General features: G+C 45.3%; 1 protein-coding gene across 1 annotated transcript; it reads right to left on the bottom strand.

Annotated features, from left to right (window-relative positions):
• Positions 1-19,185: 19,185 nt before the first annotated feature.
• Positions 19,186-25,998, bottom strand: ISCA1 (iron-sulfur cluster assembly 1). Its single transcript, XM_040578971.1, has 4 exons — positions 25,838-25,998; positions 24,178-24,231; positions 22,367-22,472; positions 19,186-19,620 (listed from the first exon to the last, which is right to left on the bottom strand). Exons 1-4 carry the CDS (start codon positions 25,916-25,918, stop codon positions 19,472-19,474), a joined length of 390 nt encoding a protein of 129 aa, XP_040434905.1. The 5' UTR covers positions 25,919-25,998; the 3' UTR covers positions 19,186-19,471.
• Positions 25,999-26,346: the final 348 nt, after the last annotated feature.

Here is a 26,346-nt window from a genome sequence, read left to right as displayed (position 1 = left end):
AACCCACTTTTAAGCTGAAGGCCTGTGTATGCAAACTGAGAGGGAAGGCATCTGTTAAGAAGGGGTCAGCCAAGAAGGCTGTCAGTGTAGTGGCTGGAGAGACACAGGAAGGCAATCAACACTCCCACAGGCACAGAAGAACTGAAATCATCTCCCTTGATCCTGCTGAGGGACTTCTGGTCTGGCACTGCAAGGGTCAGTAAATACTCTGACCAGGATCAGGAACAGAGAGTCCCTGCCTTCGGCCATCAGGAGGAAAGAGATGACCAGATATACTGGACCGTGTGGATTTGATGGCCTGGCACATCAAACCCACAGAAGTATCAGGCTTTGGTAGACACTGGTGCACAGTGTATGCTGCTGCCATCAGGGTATAGAGGCATAGAACCTCTCTGGATCTCTGGAGTGACAGGGAGATGCCAAGAATTTATATTGGAGGCTGATGTGAGCTTAACATGGGACAAGTGGGAAAAACACTCCATTGTGACTGGCCCAGAGGCCCCTTGTATCCTTGGCATAGACTGCCTCAGGAGAGCGTACCCTTGGCATAGACTGCCTCAGGAGAGCGTACCCTTGGCATAGACTGCCTCAGGAGAGCATACTTCAAGGACCCAAAGGGGTACCGATGGGCTTTTGGTGTAGCTGCTGTGAATACAGAGAAGATCAAACAGCTGTCTGCCTGCCTGACCTCTCAGAAGGTCCCTTCCTTGCGGGGCTGCTGCAAGTTGAGGAACAGCAGCTGCCAGTTCCTACCAGGACAGTGCACCAGTGGCAATATCACACAAATCAAGACTCCCTGGCTCCCATCCATGAGCCAGTTCATCAACTGGAGAGCCAAGGAGTGATCTGCAAGACTCCCTCGCATTTTAATAGTCCCATATGGACAGTGCAAAAGTCTGATGGAGGGTGAAGGACAACAGTAGATTATTGTGGCCTGAATTAAGTGATGCCAGCACTGAGTGCTGCTGTACCAGACATGTTAGAGCTCCAGTATGAACTGGAGTTGAAGGCAGCCAAGTGGTATGCTACAAGTGACATTGCCAACACATTTTTCTCTATCCTGTTGGCAGCACAGTGCAGGCCAGTTTGCTTTCACAGGGAGGGGTGTCCAATACACCCAGAATCGACCACTCTGGGGTGGAAGCACTGCCCTACCATTTGTTATGGACTCATCCAAAGTGCACTGGAAAAGGGTGATGCCCCAAACATCTACAATAACATCAGTAAGATCATTGTGTGAAACAAAAAAGCAGTATTATTTGAGAAACAAAAAAGAGTAATTCAGATTCTTCTGAAAGCTGGTTTTGCCAAAAAGAAAAGCAAGGTCAAGGGATAAGCACAGGAGATTCAGTTCTTGGGAAGAAAATGGCAAGATAGATGTGATCATATGCATATGGATGTGGTCAGCAAGATAGCAACTATGTCTTCACCAGCTAACAAGAAGGAAGCACAAGCTTTCCTAGGCCTTGTGAGGCTCTGGAGAACGCATATTCCAGGTTATAGTCAGCTTGTGAACTGTCTCTATTGGGTAACCCCAAAAGAAGAACTATTTGGGGGGGGGTTCCTGAACAACAACAAACCCTTGAGCATATCAAACAGGAAATAGCTCATGCAGTAGCTCTTGGGCCTGTCCAGACAAGAGCAGCTGTGCAGAATGTACTCTACACTGCAGGTGGGGAGCATGGTCTCACCTGGAGCCTCTGGCAGAAAACTTGAGAATAGGAGAAACTTGAGGTCATCCATTAGGGTTTGGAGCCAGGGTGCCAGCATCAGAAACCAACTGAAAAAGAAATATTAGCAGCATATGCAGGGGTTTGAGCCACTTCAGAAGATGTTGGTACAGAAGCACGTCTCCCTTTTGCACTGCAATAGCCTACGCTGGTTGTTGAAAGGAAACATCTCCTCTACGCATCACGCAACCAGTGCTACACTGAGTAAGCAGGTAACATTGACCACACAATGAGCTCAACTGGGGAAACACAGTCACCCAGGAATTTTGGAAGAGATCATGGACTTCCCAGAAGGCAGAGATTTTGGAGCATTACTTGAGGAGGTGGCTCGTGCCCAAGAGGCACCACCATATAATGAGTTAGCAGCAGGTGAAAGGCATTACACTTTGTTAACTGATGGATCCCATCGTGTGGTAGGAAACCACTGGAAGTGGAAAGCTGCTGTGTAGAGTCCTACAGGACAAGTTGTTGAGGCCCCTGAAGTAGAAGGGCAGTCAAGTCAGTTTGTAGACATGAAAACCATCCAACTAGCACTAGACATTGCTGAATGAGAAAAGTGGCCAGTACTCTACCTCTGTACTGACTCCTGGATGGTGGCTAGTGCCCTGTGGGGGTGGCTACAACAGTGGAAGAAGACCGGTTGGCAGTGCATGGGTTAACTCGTCTGGGCTGCTGCATTGTGGCAGGTCATTGCTGCCCGAGTGAAAAACATGGCTTTAAAGGTATGTAATGTAGATGCTCATATGCTCAAAAGCTGTGCTACTGAATAATATTAACACAATGAACAGGTAGACAAGGCTGCTGAAATTGAAGCAGCTCAGGTGGACCTGTACTGGTAGCATAAGGGTGAGCTATTTGTAGCTCAATGGGCCCATGAAACCTCAGGACATCTAGGGACAGATGGAACATACAGATAGGCTCGTGATCGAGTGATGGACTTGACCGTGGATGCCATCACATAGGTCACTCATGAATGTGAAACACATGCTGCAATCAAGCAAGCCATACAAATAAAATCTCCCTCTAACAGAGGGCACTGGCTGCTTTTTTGGTATGGTTTGGCCTGGCAAATCGGCTTACACTGGCTCACCAACAGGAACTTGCCAAGGCAAGTGCTATATACTCACCATGATGGAATAAACTACTGGGTGACTAGAAACACACCCTGTAAACCATGCCACTGCCTAAAACACCATCTTGTGCCTTGAAAGACAAATTTTGTGGTGGCATGGTAGCCCAGAAAGAGTTGAATTAGATAATGGGACTTATTTCCAAAATAACTTTATAAATTTCTGGGCAAAGAAACACAGCATTGAATGGGTGTATCACATCCCCTATGTTTATCTTTCCCATTTTGATCCATTGTGCCTTCACTGTGTTAAAATTATACCAATTTTACTACTTTCAATTAGTAGTTTAGAGACTTGAAAATGGTAGGGAAACAGTATTAAAAGGTAAAAAGACGAACAGGAAGAATACAAATGTCCATGAGGGAGTCAGTCCTTTATTGCCTGGTGTCTGTTGAGCTAACCACAGTGCATCTGTATGATGCATCAGTACTTTACCCACTGGAGTGTAAAACCTCAAAGATGGCAGGATTTCTCACTTCCCTTGTGAGATGATTCCCAGACCAAGAGATTTCAGCAGAAAGCTCATCGTAACTTTTCCTTACTTAGCATCATTCTTTTTTTCCCCTGGTTTCCCTTTTCCTGCAGTAGATAAATCCCCTGCTTGCTTGCTGCCTACACATCCTGGTAGACCAGCATTTTTCTCTCCTTTCTGTACATTTTGCCAAGGCACACTACTATCTTCTAAGATCACTTTGTGGGCTTCCCTGGCAGCCTTCCCACTGTTGCTGTGCTCCTCCCTGAATTAATCTTCCGCACCCCAGGAGGGGAGCAGAGGAGACCCCCAAGGGGCTCCTGCTCAGGGGGATGCCCATGGGTGCTCATTCTGGTGACAACCTGGGCACACCCTGCTCGCCGTGAGCCCGGCTCCTGGTAGGCCCCACCAGGTGCCACGCACAAACCACCACGCTCTTGGTGAGATGGAAAATGAGGGGTGCCTGAAACACCCGCTGGCCCCTCACCCCGGGGCCTGTGAGGGACCCGCCACCACAAGGAATGCCCGTGGCCACACCCCGCCCTCGCACCTTCACTGAGGGGGGCGGAGTAACTGACCAGGGAGAACACGATTGGTTTGCTGGGTGGGTGGGGCGGTAACAGAGCATGAGTTAGCCAATAGCAGCTCAGGACACCTTCCGGGGGGGGGGGGCAGGAGGCAGCAGCGCCAGGGTTGGGGAACATGTCTGCCACCAGCAGGGCCCCTCATCTGCCCCATGCCTCGTTTTCTCTGTTTGGCTGCCCAGCAGGAGGGAAGGGGAAAGGCTGGTCCTTCTTTCACACCCCAAAGGGAGGGGAACCCCCAGGCTCCCTGGCTCTGTATTAGTGGGTATAGCTGGAGGGGTAGGCAGCTCTCAGTCACGGGGTAACTCCTGGGGCCTCTGGACCGTGCAAATGAGCGTCAGTAAGTGGCAGCTCAGGCTGGCTACTTCATGATTTGAACGGAAGTTTTATTTATTTGGCTAAGTATTTTACTAAATGCTTTACCTTGGGTGAAAAATCATTGAGTTTCTGCCTATTTTCTCTCTCCTTTCACCTCCTGCTCAAAAGGCCACTTTCTTGAGTTAAAAGTGCCATGATCTGTGGCAGGCTTGGTTTAAACAGTGCGTGGCTATGAGGGAAGCTTCTCCAGCTGGCTGGCCCAGAGGTATCAAGCAGACCAGAAACAAAGCCACAGCCTTTGCAGCGCACCCAAGTATCTCCTGTGCAGAACTTAGTGCTGGTGGGTTACCACCAGACTGCTGTTTTCCAGAAAACGTATTTTCAATTCATAATAAACCAAGAATTCCATTTTTAGAAGCACATGCATACAAAAGGCTCTTTATTGTGACTTATGGGCCTATTCATAATGTAGGGATGTTTTAACCAGTTTAAGTACAGCCCTGGCAGCACATTTCAGTGAGACATAGGATGGCAAATGTATAGATCTAACCTGAAGAGTTTTCTCTGAAAGTTTCCAAACCTGCAGTTAAAACCATTTTTCTGAGTCTTTTCAAGCTGCCTCACAGTTCTGCAGTGGGCCATGTCCGTCAAATGGGAATGGCAAAGACCCCTGTGACATGTTTAATAAGCTTTGGGTTTAAGGGTTGCAAGAGCATTTTAATGTTCTAAATTATATGTAGAAACCAGAGAGTCTTCATGAAAAGAATACTGTGGGATGCAGCTTACAAAATCCTTGCAGAAGGTATTTCAGGCTCCCTAAGACATCAGCAGATGATCTCCATTATTCTTGACAGGGTAGTTTAAGTAAACTGCACTCACTATATAAGTATTTATCACTTTTCCGGGTTTTCCCCCATTTCACCAACCGTAAACAGGTTCTTTTCTTGGAGCAACTATATGCACACTGCAACACATTAATGTAAAGTCACCATCAACAGCTGAGACTCAGGCACTTGCTTCACAGATCTGCCTTAAGAGTGGCAGCCTCAGAGGGAACAAGTACACAGGGAATTTCTAAAACCACTTCAGCAATATTTGCCAATGTTCATTTAGTAGAATCACAGTTTATAGCTCAAATAGTAAAGGAAGAAATTCAGAGGATGTATCTCAAGGAAAAGCAATATGATTTCTCTTCTCAACAAAGTTTCCAAACAGCAGTTTTATGTTATCACTTTTTATACTCAAGTATTGGATTTTCAATTTATTTATTTGGGGGGAGTATTTGTTAGATATTCACTAGAAATAAATGTTGATTATACGCTTCAGCTAGCTCTCATGTGCAAATGGGTGGACTGCACTCTGCAAATACCTCTTAAAAATTGAGATTGACAGGAGGGATGGGTTCCTGTTCCCTACCACTTATGTGCTTTGTAAGATCCTACATTACATTCATTAACACTTTGCCTCTTCTCATTTGAATACGTGCTTTCATTTAAGCTCCTTATATGGAACAAGCACAAGGAAGGAAATAATATAATTAACATCAATCTAATTTAAACACAGTTTTGCCACACTCCGTACAACTATTCAGTACTCAATCAGAAGGAAGACTGTGTTTGGAATGAAAGTTCTATGTGAATGACTCACCGTGAACAAATTAAAGGTTAAAACACAGGGTTGAAAAAGGAAGTGGCTAGCTGCAAAACTGAATGAACTGAATTCTGCTGTTCAGGTTATTTCAAATTTTTGGAAGCTCATTTCTTTAGCTATGTCATGTCCCGCCAAGAAGGACGGAGTTACTAAGATTCACTGATTCCCTTGGTTGGGATAGGGTATACATAATACCAGGTCTGTAGGTAAACAAAGACTTTTATTCCATAGTCAAGGTCATTGGTAAATAATCAGGTAGCAGAAATGCTTATCACTTGCCATGTGTATAAAATTACTAGAAAAAGGTAAAACTATAAGAGAAAAAGGGGGGGGGGGGGGGGGGGGGGGAGAGAAAGAGAGAGAAAGAAAGAGAGAGAAAGGGAGACAGATCCCCAGTCCTGGATCCAGTGTTTGGCCTGCTGATGGGGAGTGTTCCTTGTAGAAGCACTCATCCAGAAGTTCCTTCGTCTTTCTTCCTCTTCTTCTTCTTCTTTTCTTGTTCTTCTTGTTCTTCCCATTCACATTCCCATTCTCATTCCTATTCTTACTGCATAATTAAATAATAAAATCATAAAATAGCATTTACCTTCATCTTCTATTCTTATCCTTCAATGTGGGCCAATCCCACTAAAATCAGCCTTGCTTGCCATATAAAGAACTAGCACTCATGCTCCTTATAGGCATCAAGGAGGGGGCAAGTCTTTCTGGTCTTGAATTGGGTCAGTGGTCGCAATCTCCCCTTTGCTGCATCTACCTTTCCCCCAGTTACTGCAGAAATCTGCTAACTCTGCTGTTTCTTGTGCCGTTATCCACCCTTTGGCAGGCTGTTCTCTCTTATCAGTCTTCAGTTCATACAAAGTAACCTTTCATTTGAATCTTGTATTTGAGACGTTCCTTGGACAGGCTCAGGGGACCTCTATGCCCTATTGCCTTAATGAGTTTCATCTGCTGCTGTTTGCACCCTTCTAAGGGTGCAATGCCTTTCCTTGGTGTCAGATTGATTGTTTTTCCAGTTGGTCTCCTACAAGCTGGTAAGGAGACCTTATTCCTGCTGTCTGGACTTAGCTTCAGTAAGCTACAGAAGGAATTTTTCATTAAAAGCATATGCAAGAAAATCATTATTCAATCAGTAAAAGACCCAGATAAGTAAGGTGTAGGGGATGAGAATATTTCTGTTATGAATGAAGACTATACTGTTTTGTGAGATTCTTTGTCCCACTGAACTGTACTAACCCAGCAAGAAACTTCTGTTACCCTAGAGGTTAAAGCTAACAGTCAGAAATAAATCTGCAATAATTTGGAGCTGGACACAACATTAGCACACTACTAGCAAAGGGAGGAATGCTGGAAAAAAAATCAATGCCTCAATAGTCAAAGCTGGTCAGAAAGCTCCACCCTGCTCCTTTGCTTATTTTTGTATCAGGAGGTCTGAAGTACTTGGCATTTTGCATTTCTGCAGTCATCTGCCATCCTTCAGGAACAGGTGAAAAGCATGGCACAGAATACAAGAAGGACAAACAGCAGAGCTGAACGATAGTTTTCATACGTATAAGCAAAAGTACTGCGGTATTCAGGAAATGCTATAGGAAACTTCGGACACGGGTGTTGGAGAAGAAGGGATTCGCCTTTCGAAACGCGTGGGCTGGAGACTTGCTGCCACGCAGTGGCAGTAGGTGTCTGTTCCCAGATACTCTGAATTTCGTGTCGAGTGTACGAAGACAAGCAGGGGTTAGACCTACAGCAGGTTAGACCTTTAGATCTAACCTTACGCAGGTTAGACCCAGCCCCGAGGCAGACATGGTATGGGACCCCTGAGTTCTGGCGTGTGAGGAGCTCGGGGAGGATGGCTGCCAGCTAAGGCATGCACTGGCTGGCAAAACGGTCCACTGAAGGGCACCCTAAACGTAAGGGCAAAGACCTTGCTCCAATTCAGTGGCTAATCTTCCCTTGCTGTATCTCATTGTAAAGAAAATGCCAGACATTGCATACAAAATCACCATTCAAATGCTGCTCAAACCCAAATAAATGCATGTGGGATTGTGCTAAGTACTTGCATTTTTGCTCAACAAGTTGAAGCAGCATGTCTCATAGGTTTTAAAACTCCTCACTGTCTGACAGATCCCTCCATAGGCAAAAAGCTGTACTCGTTGTGACAAAACCTTATTTTTCAAGTACTCTTTTGAGGGCTTTTTTTGGATGAACACAGGGGTGCATACTCTGCCACATCAGATAACTTTGGGATTCTTCTGTCAAAAGAGACCACAAAATTCTAGCATCATAAAAAAATTGTCTAATAACTGGCCAGGCAGCCAGTGCAAGCACAATAGTGGTATAGTTGGAGAATTTTTCCACTGAAGGCACTGGTTGAAATAAATGGGAGGAATAATAATAAGGATTAAAAAAAAACCCCAACTGAATAGAAGCAACCATTGGCAGATAGGATTCAATTGAAAGAAAAAGAAAGTGTGTTTCCTCAATATTAAATTTCACTGTCCTATTACCTGCATGCTATTTTGTGGGAAACCTCAGAAAACACATACCTGCATATTATGGTATGATACCCAGAGGTTACAGGCTTTGCAGATTTGGCAATCTGATGTTACCCACATTGGAGAATTTGGTAAATTAAAATATGTGCATGTGTCTATTGACACATTTTCATCAGTCATGGTAGCTACTGTGCACACAGAGGAAACAGCTCGGAATGTCATTCAACACTGGCAACAAACTTTTGCTGTATGTGGTGTTCCGCATCAAACTAAGACCAATAATGGTCCTGTTTATGTTTCCAGTCAAGTGAAAGCTTTTTTACAGCTTTGGGGGGTTACCATGTCACTGGTATCTCTCATTCTTCTACCGGACAGAGCACTGTGGAACGTGCATACGGCACGCTCAAGCGCCTTCTTCAAAAACAAGAAGGGGGAATAACTGGTGAATCCCCTGAAGCACAGCTTAATAAAGCCACCTATGTGCTGCATTTTGTTAATATAACAGAGGACTTGCAGGAATCACCTATGGGTCGCCACTTTGAGTCCCTACGTAAAATGACCACTGTCTCCCCTACTGTTAAGGTAAAGGTGAAGGACCTGCAGAGCGGTCAATGGTCACTTCCATGTGATTTATTAACCTGGGGAAGAGGGTATGCTGGTGTCTCCATGGATGGTGGCCCCTGGTGGTTCCTGCTTGCTGCATTTGGCCTGCCCTGGATGATCTATAGAAGTGATGGCTATTAACATCTGCCTGCTCTACCTGATACCAACGTCTGGCTCACCCTCACCAATGCGACCAATGAATCTACACTGCGCGTTCCCATGGGTAGCCCAGCGAATCCATTCCAAACATGCCTGGTGGGCATTGCTTTCACTGAGATGGAATGGGATTCATTGTATAATCAGACTGTACAAGGGGCTTGCGTCATTACGGGCGTTCGGGAACCGACATGGTGGTGTGACGCCTCCTGGCGGTTAACAGGGGGTGAAAGTGCTCGGTGGTATAGAAAGAATGATTCGGGAACAGGTCTTGACAAAATTAGCAACTTCCCGGCCCTTCCGTTAGAGCCCCAAGAATTTAAATTATTAGGAACTAGAAAAGCTCCCGTGTGTTTTTATTTAAAGTTTACCAGGTCATCTAGTGACTCAAATGAAACGATGGGTATTGACTTAACTAGTAGCTTGACAATCTATTGAAATGAGTCTGCATGGTACAATTATACTGCCCCTAGAACAGTTAAATCCAGTACGGTCCCTGCTGGCCTTTTGAAAAACACATTTTTGATTTGTGAGGACAGAGCTCAGAAGGGAATTCCGAGTAGGGCAATAGGGGGGACCTTATACATTTGGCAAACTTTCCTTTTTTCACCCCAATGACTCAGTGGTTAGGATGTGGAAACAACACACGCAGAAAGAGGGCAGTGCAGATTTCTCAACAGACTGTAATTCTCAGGTTGAGTTCTGGAATGCAGTGCAGTGCATTTTTGCTTTTTTAGTCCCTTCTATAGGGACAGCACATGCTCTTAATTCACTCAACAAGTTAGGTTGTTGGCTTGCTAAAGAAAGTAATGCTACAAGCAATGCTCTTTCTGGCTTATTAAAAGATATTGATTCTGCTCGTCATGCATCGCTACAAAATCGAGCTTTATTGATTTTTTTATTGTTGGCACAGGGACATGGATGTGAAGACTTTGAGGGAACGTGTTGTATGAATTTATTGGATCACTCTGAGTCATTACATAAAAGTATTCAGTTTCTAAAAGATGGACTCAAGAATTACAAGTAGGTGATGGATGGGATTGCTTGAATAACTTGTTTAAAGGATGGGGACTCTCAGGGTGGTTGCTGTCTCTGATGAAAACCAGGTTGTTGATTTTGTTCATTGTTGTGTTATTGATGTTGCCATGTCTTGCATCTCTGCTGCAAAAGGCCCTGCAGCGGACAACTGTGGCAATTTTTGTTACACAAATACAAGAAGGGGGAATTGTGGGAAACCTCGGCTGGTCCGAGGGATCGGAATGTGAGCTTAGCCTTGAACAGATACCCGTGTATTCATGGAGAGTCCGGAAAGTCCCAAGAAGGGCTGAGCTAACAAGATAAAGGAACTGCCAGATGCACAAGTAGAAGAAGTGTATCAAAGATGTATCAAACAAAAGGTCATCCAATCATGAGCTGGTGGTCTGTAATTAAACCAATCATGTATAGACACATATTCTTAAGAAAAGTATAAAAAGGCTTAGTAAGAACAATAAACAGGGCCTTTTTGCCTTTTGGCTTTTCTGCACAATTCTCTGTGTGTCAACAGCGACGCTATGTTATATTTTGCAGTTCAAATTAAATTTGTCCCATCACCTGTTGTAAGGATGACTGCATATTGAACTGCTCAATGTTTTCCTAAACAATATGTTCTTGGACCATTCAAAGAGTGCTATAAAAAGGGGTGGATCAGGAATACTGAATTGCTGGTGCAAGCAAGTGGTTTGTTACTGTATTTTTTATAATAATAACTAATACTGTATTATTAATTCTGTAAGAAATCCAACAGAAGGGTAACTGTTGCATTTCCAGGCTCCTGACTGTATGAAACCATTGAATTTCCAGGCTCCTGACTGTATGAGGGTTGGGTTCTTTCTCCAGAATCATGAATGTGCAACTCATAAAGTCATATGTTCTAGGTTCAGATTGGAAGAGACCTTAAGGGTCCTGTAGTTCCAACCCCCCTGCCATGGGCAGGGACACCTTACACTAGATCAGGTTGCTCAAAGCCCCATCCAGCCTGGCCTTAAGCACTCCCAGGGATGGGGCAGCCACAGCTTCTCAGGGCAACTGGCTCCAGTATCTCACCACCCTCACAGTGAACAATTTCTTCCTTACTTCTATCCTGAATCTACCTTCTTCCAGTTTAAAGCCATTACCCCCTGTCCTATCACTACAGGACCTACTAAAAAGCCTGTCATCTTGCTTATAAGCCCCCTTTAGGTAGCGGAAGGCTGCAGTAAGGTCTCCCAGGAGCCTTCTCTCCTCCAGGCTCAACAAGCCCAGCTCTTTCAGCCTGTCTTCACTGGGGAGGTGCTCCAGCCTCTCTGATCATCTTTGTGGCCCTCCTCTGGACTCACTCCAACAGGTCCATGTCCTTCTTATGCTGGGGGTCCCAGAGCTGAACGCAGGACTGCAGGGAGGTCTCACCAGTGCAGAGTAGAGGGGGGAGAACCACCTCCCTCAACCATCTTTTGATGCAGCCCAGCATACAGTTGGCTTTCTGTGCTGCGCATGCACATTGCCAGCTCACGTCCAGCTTTTCATCTACTAGTGCCTTCAAGCCTTTCTCCACATGGCTGCTCTCAATCCCTTCGTCCCGCAGCCTGTATTGATACTGGGGGTTGCCCCAACCCAGGTGCAGGACCTTGCACTTGGCCTTGTTGAACCTCATGAGGTTCACGTGGTCCCACCTCTCAAGCCTCTCATGGTCCCTCTGGATGGCATCCCTTCCCTCCAGTGTGTCAACTGCACCACACAGCTTGGCGTGACTGGTAAACTTCTTGAAAGTGCACCCAATTCCACTGTCCACGTCACTGACAAAGATGTTAAACAGCACTGGTCCCAGTATGGACCCTGAGGAATGCCACTCTTTCCCAATTTCCACTTAGGCATTGAGGTGTTGACCACAATTCTTTGAGTGCCACCATCCAGCCCATTCCTTTATCCACTGAGTGGTCCATCTGTCAAATTCATGCCTCTCCAGTTTAGAGACAGGGATGTAATGCGGACAGTGTCAAAAGCTTTGTACAAGTCCAGGTAGATGATGTCGGTCACTCTGCCCTGATCCATCAGTGCTGTAACCCTGTCACAGAAGGCTGTCAAATTGATCAGGCATGACTTGCCCTTAGTGAAGTCAAGCTGGCTGTCACCAATCATCTCCTTATGTTCCATATGTCTTAGCATTGTTTTCAGGAGGATCTGCTCCATGATCTTGCTAGGCACTGAGGTGAGGCTGACTGGCCTGTGGTTCCCTGGGCCTTCCTTATTTCCCTTTTTAAAAATGGGCATTACATTTCCTCTCTTCTAGTGCATGGGAACTTCACTGGACTGCCACAACTTCTCAGGTGTGATGGATAGTGGCTTAGTCGCTTCATGTGCCAGTTCCCTCAGGACTCACAGATGCATTGTTCCATGGACTTGTGCACCTTCAGGTTCCTTAGATGGTCTCGAACAAGATGTTCACTTACAGCAGGCAGTCCATTTTCCCAGTCCCTGCCTTTGCTTTCTGGGACTTCAGCAGTGTGGCTGGAGCACTTGCTGGTGAAGATAGTGGTGAAAAAGTTGAGTACTTCAGCCTTCTCCAGTGCTGGGTAACTAGGTCTGCCATTTCCTTCTGGAGAGGGCCCACATTTTCCATAGTCTTCCCTTTAGCGCTGACATACCTATAGAAGCTTTTTCTGTTGCTCTTGATATCCCTGGAAAGATTTAATTCTGTCAGGACTTCAGTTTTCCTAACCTGATCCCTAGTTGCTCAGAAAAATTCTCTGTATTCCTTCCAGGCTGCCTGTCCTTCCTTACATCCCCTGTAAGGCTTCCTTCTCACTTTCTTCTTGTATTTTATTTTGTCCAGGAGCAGCTTGTTCATCCATGCAGGCCTCATGGTGTCTGTGCCCAGCTTTGTCTTTGTTGGGACGCATTGCTGCTGTGCTTGGAAGAGGCGATCCTTGAATATCAACCAGTTTCTTGGGCACCTCTTCCCTCCCAAGCTCTACACCATGGTACTCTAACAATCAGATCCCTGAAGAGGCCAAAGCCAGCTCTCCTGAAGTCCAAGGCAGTGATCTTGCTATACACACCTTTCACTGTCCTAAGGATCTTGAATGGCACCATTTTGTGGTCAACGCAGCCAAGGCTGCCCTTGAGCTTCACTTTCCCCACCAGCCTCTCCCTGTTGGCTCCTCTATCACTTGGAGAAGGACATTGTCATCAATGCATTGCAAGAACTTTCTGGATTTCCTAGGCCATGTTGTGTTGTCTTTTCCACAAATACCAGGTTGGCTGAAGTATCCCACGAGGACAAGGGCTTATGAACATAAGGTGGCTCCTATCTGCCTATAAAGGGCCTCATTCACTTGGTCTTCACGGCCAGGTGTAGCAGAGGACTAATAAAATGCCATCTGTCCCTATACTCCCTTTAATCCTGAGTCATGAGCTCTTCTTGGCTCCTCACCCATCCCTAGACAGAGCTCCATGCCCTCCAGCTGGTTGATAACATAAGGGGCGGCACCCCCTCCTATTACCCACTCAGTGTCCTCCCTAAAGAGCCTGTATCCTTCATTCTGACACTCCAGTCATAAGTCACTCCACCATGTCTCCATAATGCTTATAACATTGTAGCCCTGCAAGAGTATTAACAAACTGTACCAACAATTTGTAGCATTTTTCTGAAATTTATTACTTAGAATGATAGAATAACAGGAGAACTTAGGTTGAAAAAGACCATAAAGATCATCAAGTCCAACTGTGAAACAGGACTGCCAAGTCCATTAGTAAACCATGTCCTAAGCACTGCATCTATGCTTTTTTCAGACACCTCCAGGGACAATGATTCCACCACCTCCCTGGGCAGCTTGTTCCAACAGTTCACCACCCCTTCATTGAAGAAATCTTCCCTAATATCCAATCTAAACCTCCCCTGGTGCAACTTGAGGCCGTTTCATCTTGTCCTGTTGGTTGTGATCTGGGAGAAGAGACCTGCCCCCATCTGCCTACAGCCTCCTTCCAGGTAGTTGTAGGGAGCAATAAGGTCCCCCCCGAGTGTCCTCTAGGCAAAACAACCCCAGTTCCCTCAGCTGCCCCTCATAAGACTTGTGCTCCAGGTCCTTCAGCAGCTCCATTGCCCTTCTCTGGATGCACCCAGCACCTCAGCGTTCCTCTTGAACTGAGGGGCCCAAAACTGAACCCAAAACTGAACACCTTGAAGGTGCAGCTTCACCAGCACCGAGTACAGGGGGTCAATGCTATTGCTTGTCCTGCTGGCCACATTATTTTGAACACAAGCCAGGATGCTGTTGGCCTTCTTGACCGCCTGGGTCCACTGGTGGCTCATGTTCAGCCAGCACCCCCGGATCCAGGAGAATGCTGTGGGAAACAGTGTCAAAGGCTTGTCCTGCCTTCCATAAACCCATGCTGGCTGGGCCTGGTCCCCTGCTCGTCCTGTACATGCCACGTGATGGCTTTGAGGGTGATCTCCTGCACAACCTTCCCTGGCACTGAGGTCAGGCTGACAGGCTTGTAGTTCCCTGGATCCTCCTTCCTGCCCTTCTTGTATGTGGGTGTCACGCCGGCTAATCTCCAGTCAGCTGGGGCCTCTCCAGTTAGCCCGGACTGGTGATAAATGATGGAGAGTAGGTTGGTGAGCTGCTGTGCCAGCTCCCGCGGTACCCTCGGGTGGATCCCAGCCAGCTCCATAGACTTGTGCGTGTCCAGGTGCTGCAGCAGGTCACTGACCGTTTCCTCGTGGACTGTGGGGACCGTGTTCTGCTCCTTGTCCGCATCTTCCAGCTCAGGAGGCTGCGTAACCTGAGGGTACTGGCCTCGCTATTGAAGACTGAGGCAAAGCAGGCGTTAAGTACCTCAGCCTTTTCCTCGTCCTTTGTGGCCATGTTCCCTGCACATCCAGTAAGGGATGGACATTATCCTTGGCCCCCCTTTCGTTTCTAATGTAATTGTAACATTTTTTGTTATTGTTTACAGCAGTGGGCAGCGTGAGTTCTAGCTGGGCTTTCGCCTTTCTCATCTTCTCCCTGCATAACCTCGCGTCATCCTCACAGCCCTCCTGAGCTGGCTGCGCCTGCTCCAGAGGTGGTGAACTCTCCTTTTTCCCCTGAGTTCCAGCCAAAGCTCTCTGTTCAGCCAGGCTGGTCTTCTATCCCACCAGCCTGTCTTCTGGCACGTGGGCACCGCCTGCCTCTGCACCTTTAAGATATCGTTGTTGAAGACTGTCCAGCCTTCCTGGACCCCTTGGCCCTTCAGGGCTGCCTCCCGAGGGACTGTCAGCCAGGCTCCTCAACAGGCCAGGGTTGGCCCTCAGGAACTTCCAAGGCAACAGTTCTACTGAACCCCCTCCTTACTTCTCTGAGAACTGAAAACTCTTACCATCCCATGATTGCTATGCCCAAGATGTCCTCTGACCACCGCATCACTCACCAGTCTGTCCCTGTTTGCCAGCAGCAGGTCCAGTGGGGCATCACCCCCAGCTGGCTCCCTCACCAGCTGGGTCAGGAAGCTGTCCTTCCCACACTCCAGGAGCCTCCTAGACTGTTTCCTCTCTGCTGTGTCGTATTGCCAGCAGACATCTGGTAAATTGAATTCCCCCATGAGAACAAGGACTAGCGATCATGAGACTTTTCCCAGCTGCTTGTAGAATGTTTCATCTGCTTCTTCATCCTGGTTGGGTGGTCTATAGCAGAGTCCCACTAGGATATCCACCTTGTTGGCCTTCCCCTGATCCTTACCCATAAACACGCGACCTTGTTGTTACCATCATTAAGCTCTAGTGGAAACACTCCCTGACATACAGAGCTACGCCACCGCCTCTGCTCCCTCGCCTATCCTTTCTGAAGAGTTTGTCGCCACCCATTGCCAGCATGGATGTTACCCAGTCATGTCCGTTATCCCACCACGTTTCTGTGATGGAGATTATGTTATAATCTTCCTGCTGCACAGTGGGTTCCAGCTCCTCCTGTTGGTTGCCCATGCTTCAGGCATTGGTGTAGATGCACTTCGGTTGTGCCATCGATCTCACTCCAGCACTGGCGTTCTGCCCTCTGGCTCACCTCTAGTGAGCTTGGTTCTGTTTCCTTCCCCCTCCAAAGCTAGTTTCAAGCTCTCTCAGTGAGCCCTGCTAACTCCTGACCTAGAATCCCTTTTCCCCTTTGAGGCCGGTGAACCCCATCTGTTGCCAGCAGGCCTGGTGCCGTATAAACTGATCCATGATCAAAACCCCCAATATTTAGCTGGTGACACCAGGCCTGGAGCCAGGTACTGATCCGTGTGATCTTCCAACTACATCCCCCATCATTCCCTACAACTGGTAGGATAGAAGAAAACTCTGCTTGTGCTCCTGATCCCTCAACCAGTTACCCCAGTGCCCTGAGGTCTCTCTTGATTGCCCTCAGACTTCCTGTTACTTTGACTTTACTCTCCGTTGTTCAGCATCTTCACATAACAGGAAAATAAGCAGTTTTGGAGGTGGAAAGCCTGTATATATAAAAAAACTCAGAATGGGTCATAAGCATAGTGCATTATGGCATATGTGTGCCATTACACAGCCCTGAAGTGGAATGGCCAGGAATGCCCTTTGACTCCTACCCTGAAATTGCCCAGCCAGTTAAAAACCTTTTATGACAACAGTTACTTTATTAAGAATCATCATCCTGCATTAAAACATACCACAATGATTTTTTTGCATGTTGAAGCCTTCAAACTGTTTTGCTTGTTAGCAGTTTTACCCTGAGAACAGTGTATCACAAAGTTTAATAGAAGTCTATGCATTAACAGCCCAACCTTCTGGTTTCTGTAAATACCTTCTGTACATAGTTAATTTATTTTGCCATATGTTTCTGTGCTATTCCAATGCTGTTCATATTTGGAAATGTTTAATATTTCTACGAAATACTAACTCAGGTAACAGTAATAGGTAACAGTAATATTTTATCTACTTTGTAATCCCAGCATACAAACTTGTTCTCTCCCACCAGTGCTTTATTACTGTAAACAGAATCATTCAGGATAGGAATATTTCATGTTTACCAACAGGCAATATTTATTATTATTATAACTGAGAACTCTGCATACAGTATTGCACAGAATTATAATGATAACCAACAAAACCATGTTCCTATGCAACTGTAAATAGCACTTTAACAGAAGTTTAACACATTGTGTGATAGGTGTCTTAGTAAAGTGACAGTTTAGAGGATTATTTCATGGGAGTATGAAAGTGCCAACTTTCATTCAAGGCATACACACAAAACACATGAAAAGGATTGCTATACATACCACAGGTCTAAAAATAATAATGCAAACCAATCCACTCTGCCCCAAAGTACATCAAGTTAAATGAGTATTAGTACTCTTGCCAACCACCAGCACTGCCACATTAAAAGTCTTACCCTCTAGCAGGCAGCAGAGAAACACACTCTAAAGAAATGCCCTTAGCTTGGAGTTTTAGACATGTTAATGTAGCTGTATCACATTAACTGCATTTTTTTTTGGCAAGACTGAAAGATGGCACTATAAATGCACATAGCCAGTGTATTACCAGTAATTCCTGCATTACTATATAAAGTAACCGTGCACGACAGTTGACTGTTGAAATAAAGTGTTTTTAACATCAAAAGATGATACAGTATACAACCAGAATTCAAGCATTTAATATTAAACCAAAGGTGTGTAAATTCTGACCTTCTGTTCCTGTGCACTAACAAATCAAGACTTATTTTTATTCCTCCCTCTGCACCGGGGAAAAGGTGTGGAGGGAAGAACAAAAACATTGCTGCAATCCTACATCTTCAGCACATTACTATTCCAAAGTTGTTAATAGGCATGTGGGTACAACTGCCCAGACCAAAACGACCTATGGATTTTCAGCATGCAGCCCTAATGCTCTCAGCTCACTTTCATCCCAACACCTTCTTGTCTTTGATTGCAAGATCCCAGGCCTGTTGCCCCCTACTTTTTATTCGCACCCTTTTCACCAAGCTGTTCCAACCAGTTGCCCAGGCAGACACGTTATCTTCTCTTTTGCACAAATGAGCAGCTTAGCTGCATAGTGTCATCTTTGGATGATCAGAGAAACATGGAGATAAAAGGATGGAAGAGTAATTCTCTCATACCAGTTTTTGGGAAGGCCTGGAGACACGTACACTTCTGCCCAAGCACCAGCAGAGAACTGCTGAAGAGTTCATAAGCCTAAAAAATACTGGTTTACAAAAATCAGGATTCTGATTAGAAGCAAGTGAGCTTACATTCCCATGAAAAAATGGCCTCTTGTAAGCATGACATTTTAATCACTGTCTAGATTAATTTTAAATTATTATGAAATACTATAGTTTTAAACTACAAATTCTTTTTCTCCTGTTATCAAGTTAACTTCAAGACAGGAGTTAAACCGAAGTTACCATAAGGTTTTGTGGTAAAATCTAGGCTTTTTCACTGAGTTATGAAGCAGAGTTCAAGCTGTAACAAAATTAGCAGACATGACTAAAAAACCTAAAAGTAATGAGATGTATTAGATTTCTCTCTCTCTCTCTCAAAAAAAAAAAAAAAAAGAGGTGTTCATAGCTTTTAGTGCACAGACAGCACATTCTGTGAACATGGGGAATCAGAATCCGCAGGCAGTTTATCACTTTGCAATTTCAGTCAAGGAAGATTAACTACAGAAAATGTGAGAAAAGGCCTGTGTGCATCCTGCTTTAGTACGCCAGTGACTGAATACATTTCATGTTCTTGAAAATTACTTCCTAAATACAGCAGAGACTATGCTTCAACAAGGCAAGGAACAGAACTAAAAAACTGGGTTAGCCCATTTTGAAGTATTTCTAAAGTAGCGGTATGGTAGCCTACCACTATATTAATACATGAACATGAGGACTGTGTGTCTGGGTTTATAAATCTTTATAGAGGACACATACAAATGTCTGGGCCTCTCCTCACCCCACCTCACTCCACCCCCCGATTAATGTAGAACACATAGGCAATATATTCTTTCAAATGGGTTTTGGATGGGGAACTGTGAGCAGTGTGAATAAAGAAAATGACAAAGGAAAATAACAGTGAGATTTTATTTCCTTGGCATGTGAAAGTACAGAGATGTTACTACAGAACTTCCTGTTCTTACCTTTTGGATCCCAACTCATAACAAATTAGAGCATAACTACATCGGTGGTATAATTTAACACACAATTTGCATTTTCCAAATTATTTAGCTTTGTTTTTCTTAATGGTATCCACACTTTATGCAGTGTATGAACCTAAAGAAAATGCATTTGCATCTGAAAGCCATAATAGTTAAGTATTTTGTGTTGTTCAAAGTCAAAAAAGCAGTCCTGAGACTTCAGATGTTAAAGCTTTCTCCGCAGCCACATGTTCCTTTGATGTTTGGATTATTGAAGACAAATTCACTGGACAGTTTGTCTTCTACATAGTCCATTTCAGTTCCTAAAAGTGTCAGCTGTGCCTTCTTCTCAATAAACACTCTAACCCCTTGAAGACAACAAAGAAAAAAAAAAATCACATAAAGCAAAACCACAACTCAACTTTGAAATTCTCTTTCAACGAGTGATTAAAAAAATACAAGAAGCTAAATATGAAGACTACCAGTATAACCTGGTTTTCCTGGCCTAACATGGGCTGTTTTTACTGCACCTACAAAAGTCCAGCAACAGTACAGAACTGTTTTTGTGTGCACATCAATGTATGTATTTTTTTGAGGGGTTATTTAAAAACACAATACCTAGGGAAATAAGCTGTAGAACACAAATACTGAATCTGCGATTCGTTCACAATTCCCATGTACTAGTCAGTAATCAATTTCCTGCCATTCTTGAAGTCTGCACATCCAACAATATGCCTAAAACCCTTGAAAAAGCAAATGTTCCTCTCTCAAAATGATTTTTTTACTGTGCCAAAAAACCTAGGTCTACATTAACTACTAGCAATACTGAATCCTATAATAAAGCAAAGGTGTGAATGTTCAAAGATACTACAACTTGTAAGGATTAAGAATGAGTAGTTCATCTTAGGAACTAGAAGGAGATCCCTTTTCTAAAGTATACAGAGTACCTTCCTTGCCGGAAAGTTACTGAACTTCAAAACTGCAGATCTGATACAAAGGTGTGAATGGACTGCTTTAGCTGTCCACAGACTAGAATTAACAAAAATTAAAATGTAAAATTGTATCAATAAACAGCAACAAGAAGTCAAGAAGTAATATGAAAGATTGCTGGAAAGCTGCTTCTCAACATAGTAGATATTGAAAAACACAACTCATGTCTATGGGCAACTGAGTTGAATCTACACATTTTTGGGGTCAATCTGGACAGTAACTGACAGTGAAGGTTAAACTTAATGGAAGTTCATGGACCTGATCCTTGAAACAGTCCTTCCTGCCTAAACGCCAGAAAATTTTTGCAGGTATCCAAAGCCACCGACTCCCTCAATACAGAGCTAGAAGTCAGAGCCTTCAATGGAAAACTGTCTAGAAGCAATCAAAGCAAAACAGAAAGCACAGAGGCACGCTCAAAATACTGTCTGGCTTTGAAACTTAAAAAGTCTCCAACCTGACTGAGGGAAACCACTTTTATCTTCCTTAAGACCCAAACCAGGAAATGCCTTCTGAAAACAGTTGTTTCAGCACTGTACAGCTAGAGAAGCTCTTGAATCAGTAAGAGGCAACCACAGAAACCAGCTGAATTTGAAATCAAGAGGCACCTGCAGAATTAGGTGGCAGCCCCTATCTCACACAATCTGGTTCAACTTAGTAATTTTCTAAGTTCTAACTAATTCTCTGTTAAAGAACAAAATTTATGAGTTGGTCATAGGTATTTTGAAGACAGCTGGAAGATGGGCTCTGTCTACCAACACAGCTTCTGCAACAAAGTAACTGTGATATCCCACTTATATTTAAATCTCTAACTTTGCCAACAAATCAAAAGTAACATTCCTGAACATAACATAATGGAGTTCAGTAATGTCTAAAACCCCCAAAAATACCCCCACAAAGGAATTTTAGGAGCTTTTAGAAAAAGAAACAAAACCAAACACTACTATGCTTCTGTAAAAATCTGTACTTGACAAAAAGACCACTGACAGAAATCTTCGTAAAAACTGGAAAAATGTATAGAACTGTGCTGGTTTTGACTGGGATAAAGTCAATTTTCTCCAGAATAAATAGTACAGGGGTATGTTTTGGATTTGTGCTGAACACAGGGACATTTTCATTGTCGCTGAGCAGCGCTTACACAGAGCCAGGGCTGTTCTGCCCCTCACCCCTCCCCACCAGCCAGCAGGCTGGGGGAGCACAAGCAGTTGGCAGGGGACACAGCCTGGACAGCTGGCCCCAGCTGAGCAAAGGGATATTCCGTACCATGTGACGTCACGCAAAGTATATAAGCTGGGGAAAGAAGGAGGAAGCCGGGGGGGGGGGGGGGGGGGGGGGGGGGCGGGAAGCATCTGGCATTATGCATTTGTCTTTCCAAGTAATTGTTACACATAGTGGAGCCCGGCTTTCCTGGAGCTGGCCAAACACCTGCCTGCCCATGGGAAGCAGTGAATGAATTCCTTGTTCTGCTTTGCTTGTGTGTGTGGCTTTTGCTTTACCTATTAAACTGTCTATATCTCATCCTATGAGTTTTCTCACTTTTACCGTTGATTTTTCCCCCATCCCATAGTGGGAGAGTGAGCAAGTGGCTGCGTAGGGCTTAATTGCTAGCTGGAGTTACAACCATGACAGGAACTTTAGCAATAGATCTATCATGGAATACTCAATGAAGTTGTCAGGCAGAAAGATTAAATTCCAGCATAGAAAACAATTTTTAAAATACTCACAGAACCCATTGTTACAAAGCAATATAAAGGTCAAAAGTGTAAAGAAGTTAAAACCAAATTATGAATCAATGAGACTAAGACTAGTTAGAGAAGACAGCTGGGAAAATCCCTTGCAAATAAAATCTTTACTTTGGCAAGCCTTGGTTCAGGTATGCTGATACAGTATTTCCAAATATCTGCTATTAGCTACCTCCAAAGCCATGAATGATGGACTAGACAGAGACCGCAAAGCTGCAGATTTTAACTAACTGGTTACTTCAAAAAGAAACTAAGGTGACCACAATCCCCATAAAAGAACAGCAGGATGACTTGTTACTCTTTACCAGTACCTTGGCAAACCTGTAATAGGTTATTCTTCCCCACCACCACAGAGGAGTTTGCTCTGCTGTTATCAGAAACTCACCATCTTGAACCACTTCTTCATCAGAGTCTCCTTTCGATTTTGTATATTCTAACGTGTAAGAAAGTCCATTGCATCCTCTCGTACGAACACCCACTTTCATGCCTACCTGAAAAAAAACCACCACCACGTTCATGACTTTTTTAAAACCTATTCTGGAACACCAAGATAAGAAGTATGCAAACCAACAAAATGCTGACATATGTTGTTCTCCACTGTCTCGAAGCAGAGTTATCTTAATGGATTAAGAGCTAACATTTTCTTCCTTTTGCAAAATTGACTGCCAAGGTTTAAGAAACATCAGCTGTTCGCTACTGTGGATCAAGTCCTAAAGTAAGGCTAAAGTTTTGAAGTAATAAACTGTTGGCACTCCTGTAGGTGTCTGGTCTCACGAATTATGTTATTTTGAAATTTTGTTTAGTGCAATTTCAAAGATGGCTATTTTTGTAACTTCAAATTCAAGTTTACTCAGATGTTAATTCATGCAATATTTATTTTTTCTTAAAATTACTGACAGTAACATAACTATGAAGCTGTGAGGCCAAGACAAGGGCAGTTACCAGATTTTCACAGAACTCTTGTAAAGACACTACCAGAAAACTTACTTCAAAGTTTTGAAAAGCGTCCTTCGACTCCTTCATTACCTCTACTGCCAGTCTCACTTAAAAACCAATTTCCTTCTTAAATCAAGTATGTTTATTTGCTTACTGTTTTTTGCAACCTTAAAAGCCAACCTAGTCAATGTTTGTGACATTCACAGTATCCACAAGTCTAACAGAGCATCTGTGTAAGTGAAGATCTGAGAAAGTGTTTAGAAAATGGTAACCGTGTACAACAATCTTTCAAAAGTATCTGTACCACTTTGCACATACCAGTGTTTCGTAACTGAAGATGAAAATTATATTGTCCATCTCCATAATTAATGTTACAATAAAAACATATCAAAACATGTAACTTGTCTTCAAGTGGTATCTGAGACAAACAGCCTTTGATCTCTAGACTAAATACCTTTCTCTACAGGAACTGCTACAAATAATGGGTTAGAAGATCCAAACACCATTATAGCAAGGGGATGACTGACCAGTTAAGCTGTGGGCTTAACGCTCACTTAGGATGGTTTTAAAACATTAGAATAAAGAGTCTAGTTAGTTGCAGATGTGCAGGAAGCAAAAGAAACAATGAGCCTCATAAGGAAGTTAAAAGACAAATATCGTTCTTGAAATAGTAGTTACTGTAGAGAAGAAAATCTAATTCTTGTTTTTATAACATTTAGAAAGCAAGACTTTAGTGTTTTTCCCGCAAGAAGAAAGATGACAAGCTCAATCAGTTATTTGGAAAAATGCCAATTACTCAAAAAAATACACTGGCAAGTTTCCCAAGAATGAAATGTCTCCCAATGGGTATGAATCTAACTTTATATTATTATATACTTCATAATAAGAACTCCTACAAGAACTTCATTAATAGCATCTTAATATCAACAGCTAAAGATCTCTTTCCCCTACCAGAAGTCACCACTATGCCACACTAAAAGGCTTCATTTAAATATAGCTTAAAAATATTTTGAAGCTTATGATTTTAACTTTATCCAACTCAAAAGTCATTGTACCGTGAAATACCATTACAGTCAGTTGTTTCCTGTCTTTTGTTTTATAAAAAAATAGAGGTTGGTATATAAACAAGCTTATGCATTCCCTTCCAAATAAAGGCCTCGGTGTTTATTTCAAACTTCTAAGCTAGGCAGAAATGCTTTGCAATTATGAGCTGTGCTAGTACCTTAGCACAACCTACAGGTTAGCCCTGTTTATACTTACATGCTCAGGTTTATCTTTAAGAAGCTGTTTTATCTTCTGAACAGCTGATGGGGTCTGAAAAACAAAAATACACATCAATTTGAAATGGGTTTTTCTGGTTTATTTGCAGTAGCACTTGCATGTACTGAAGCATGCAAAGTACTTAAGTTGTATTACAAAAAATTCCTGTTCCAGCTCTATGCACTCAAATGTTCTCAGTTTACATTTGTTTCCTTCAGTGTCACCCACCTGCCAGTACTGACTAGCTTGTGTTCTACTTGAAACTAACGTCTGAAGATACACACTCTGCTCTATCTGCTGTAAAACAGACGATTATTAAATCTAATCCAGGCAGAACACAGTATCTCTTCACTCCCCTCCTCACCCATGCTGCAGCAAACAGATAGTTCAAGAACCGCAGTCCTTAATACTAGGGTGTTTGGTTGGGTTTCCCCCCCCGCCCCCCCCCAAAATCACTACTAGAATTCAATGTAATAGTTCTGCTCTTGTGAAATTTTTGTCACACACGCATTACAGACAAAAATCAATTAGGCACAGAAGTGTTTATGGCCTACTCCTCTCTTCCCACTAACCCAGAGGGGAACTGTGACTTTACAGCAGATAAATTCCACTGTTCATACAGATCTAGCTGCTGCAGAAATGCAAGAATGAAACATAAACATAAAAAATCCCATTGCAACCTTACAAGTTTTTAAGACACTGAGAAGAGGAAAACCATTAGCAACGTGAAGTTCTGGCCATGAGCAGAATTAAGTACACAAAGCAAACCACAAGCAGACTTACAGTAGAAAACCTTTTCTAATTACACCTACTATTCTTAATTTGTTACCGAATCACTACCGAGCAGGAATCACCTGCTCTGACAAATGACTGACCTATAGTACTTCATCTGCCCCTGTTCCTGCAGGGAACTGACCGTACTTTTCACTCTGCAGTATGTCCCTCCCACAGCACGGCCTCCCCAGCGCCGCCGCTAATCCAAATTCGCCTCAATTCGCCTCCTCAATTAACAAAAGGGCACAGAGCCAAATAAGCTTCCTCAATCCACAAAAGAATACAAAGCCTCCTTGGAAACCATCTACTCGTCACCTTCTGTAGGCAGTTTTTTTTTTTATTTTTTTTTTTTAGATAAATACAGCTCTTCGGGTGACTGTGCAAAAAGGCCCCCGCGAAGCGACCGCTTCTTCCCTCCCCCCGCGGCCCCGCTCTGCGCAGCGGGGCCCGCACAGGGCGCACCCGGGCGCGGTCCGGAGGCGGCAGCAGCTTCCCCCGCAGTGAGCCCACGGGGGAAGGGGACCCATCCGGCCCCCCGCAGACCCTCCCTACCGAGCGCAGCAGCGCCCAGCCGGCAGCCTCCGAGGGTTAACGGCGCCGGGCCGCGCCCGCAGCACCGCCCCGGCCGCGTCCCACCCCCGCCACCGCGGCGCCTCGCCCGCCGCCGGGCCGGGCGGCCAGCGCCGCCGACCGCGCAGAGAGGCTGGGCGGCCCGTCCTCCTTCCCCGCCCCGCTGTCACCGGCAGCGCAGGGGCGGCCGGCCGCGGGGCGGGTGGCAGGGCCGGCGGAGGCCCGGCGGCCCGGCCCGCCCGTGGCGCAGCTCCCGCTCCCGCTCGGTCCCGGGGGCGGTGGGCCCGGCGCTCCCGCCCGCGGCGGCGCCACTGACCAGGGTGAGGGCGGCGCGCGTAGCCTGGATCTTCCGCTTGCTGACGGCGCGCACGGTGGCCCTCACCACGGACGAGGCCATCGCCCCCCTCCGCCGCGTCCTCTACCCTGTGCCATGGGCACCGCCGACGTCACGCCGTGACGCCACGGCGCCCCGCGCGCTTCCGGCGCCAGCTCGGGCTGCGCAGCGGGTGGCGCTCGGCAGGCAGCGGCGGGCCCGCCCCCTCCCGGCGCCGGGGGTGCAGCGGCGCCTGCGCCTTGCGGACGCCAGCGGCGGGAGCGGGGCCCGGCCCCCGCGGGGCGGCTGGCAGCGGGCGGCGGCGGGCTCGGCCAGGGCAGCCGCGGGCGGAGGCCCCGCCCGTCAGCCCCCCCCGGCTGTCTGCGGGTGCGCGCGGGCCCGCGAGCCACGTAGTCCCCGCCACGAGAAACACCGGCAGAGGGAGCGCGGGCTGACGGTCACACAGGCGGGCGCGTACAAACCGGCCTTGCGTGAGGCGATCCGGCGGGAAG

Source organism: Falco naumanni, chromosome Z (assembly GCF_017639655.2).
Source record: "Falco naumanni isolate bFalNau1 chromosome Z, bFalNau1.pat, whole genome shotgun sequence".
NCBI classification, from domain to species: domain Eukaryota; kingdom Metazoa; phylum Chordata; class Aves; order Falconiformes; family Falconidae; genus Falco; species Falco naumanni.
This window is presented reverse-complemented; position numbering and strand designations above follow the sequence as displayed.

What these genes read in the sequence shown, in the direction of transcription:
- ISCA1 (XM_040578971.1), bottom strand. Translation starts at nt 25,918, where the DNA reads ATGGCCTCGTCCGTGGTGAGGGCCACCGTGCGCGCCGTCAGCAAGCGG. An exon ending in TTAAAGATAAACCTGAGCAT is followed by an intron (nt 22,473 to 24,177) that starts GTAAGTATAAAC and finishes GTTTTTTTTCAG; the next exon opens with GTAGGCATGAAAGTGGGTGT. An exon ending in TGAAGAAGTGGTTCAAGATG is followed by an intron (nt 19,621 to 22,366) that starts GTGAGTTTCTGA and finishes GTTGTCTTCAAG; the next exon opens with GGGTTAGAGTGTTTATTGAG.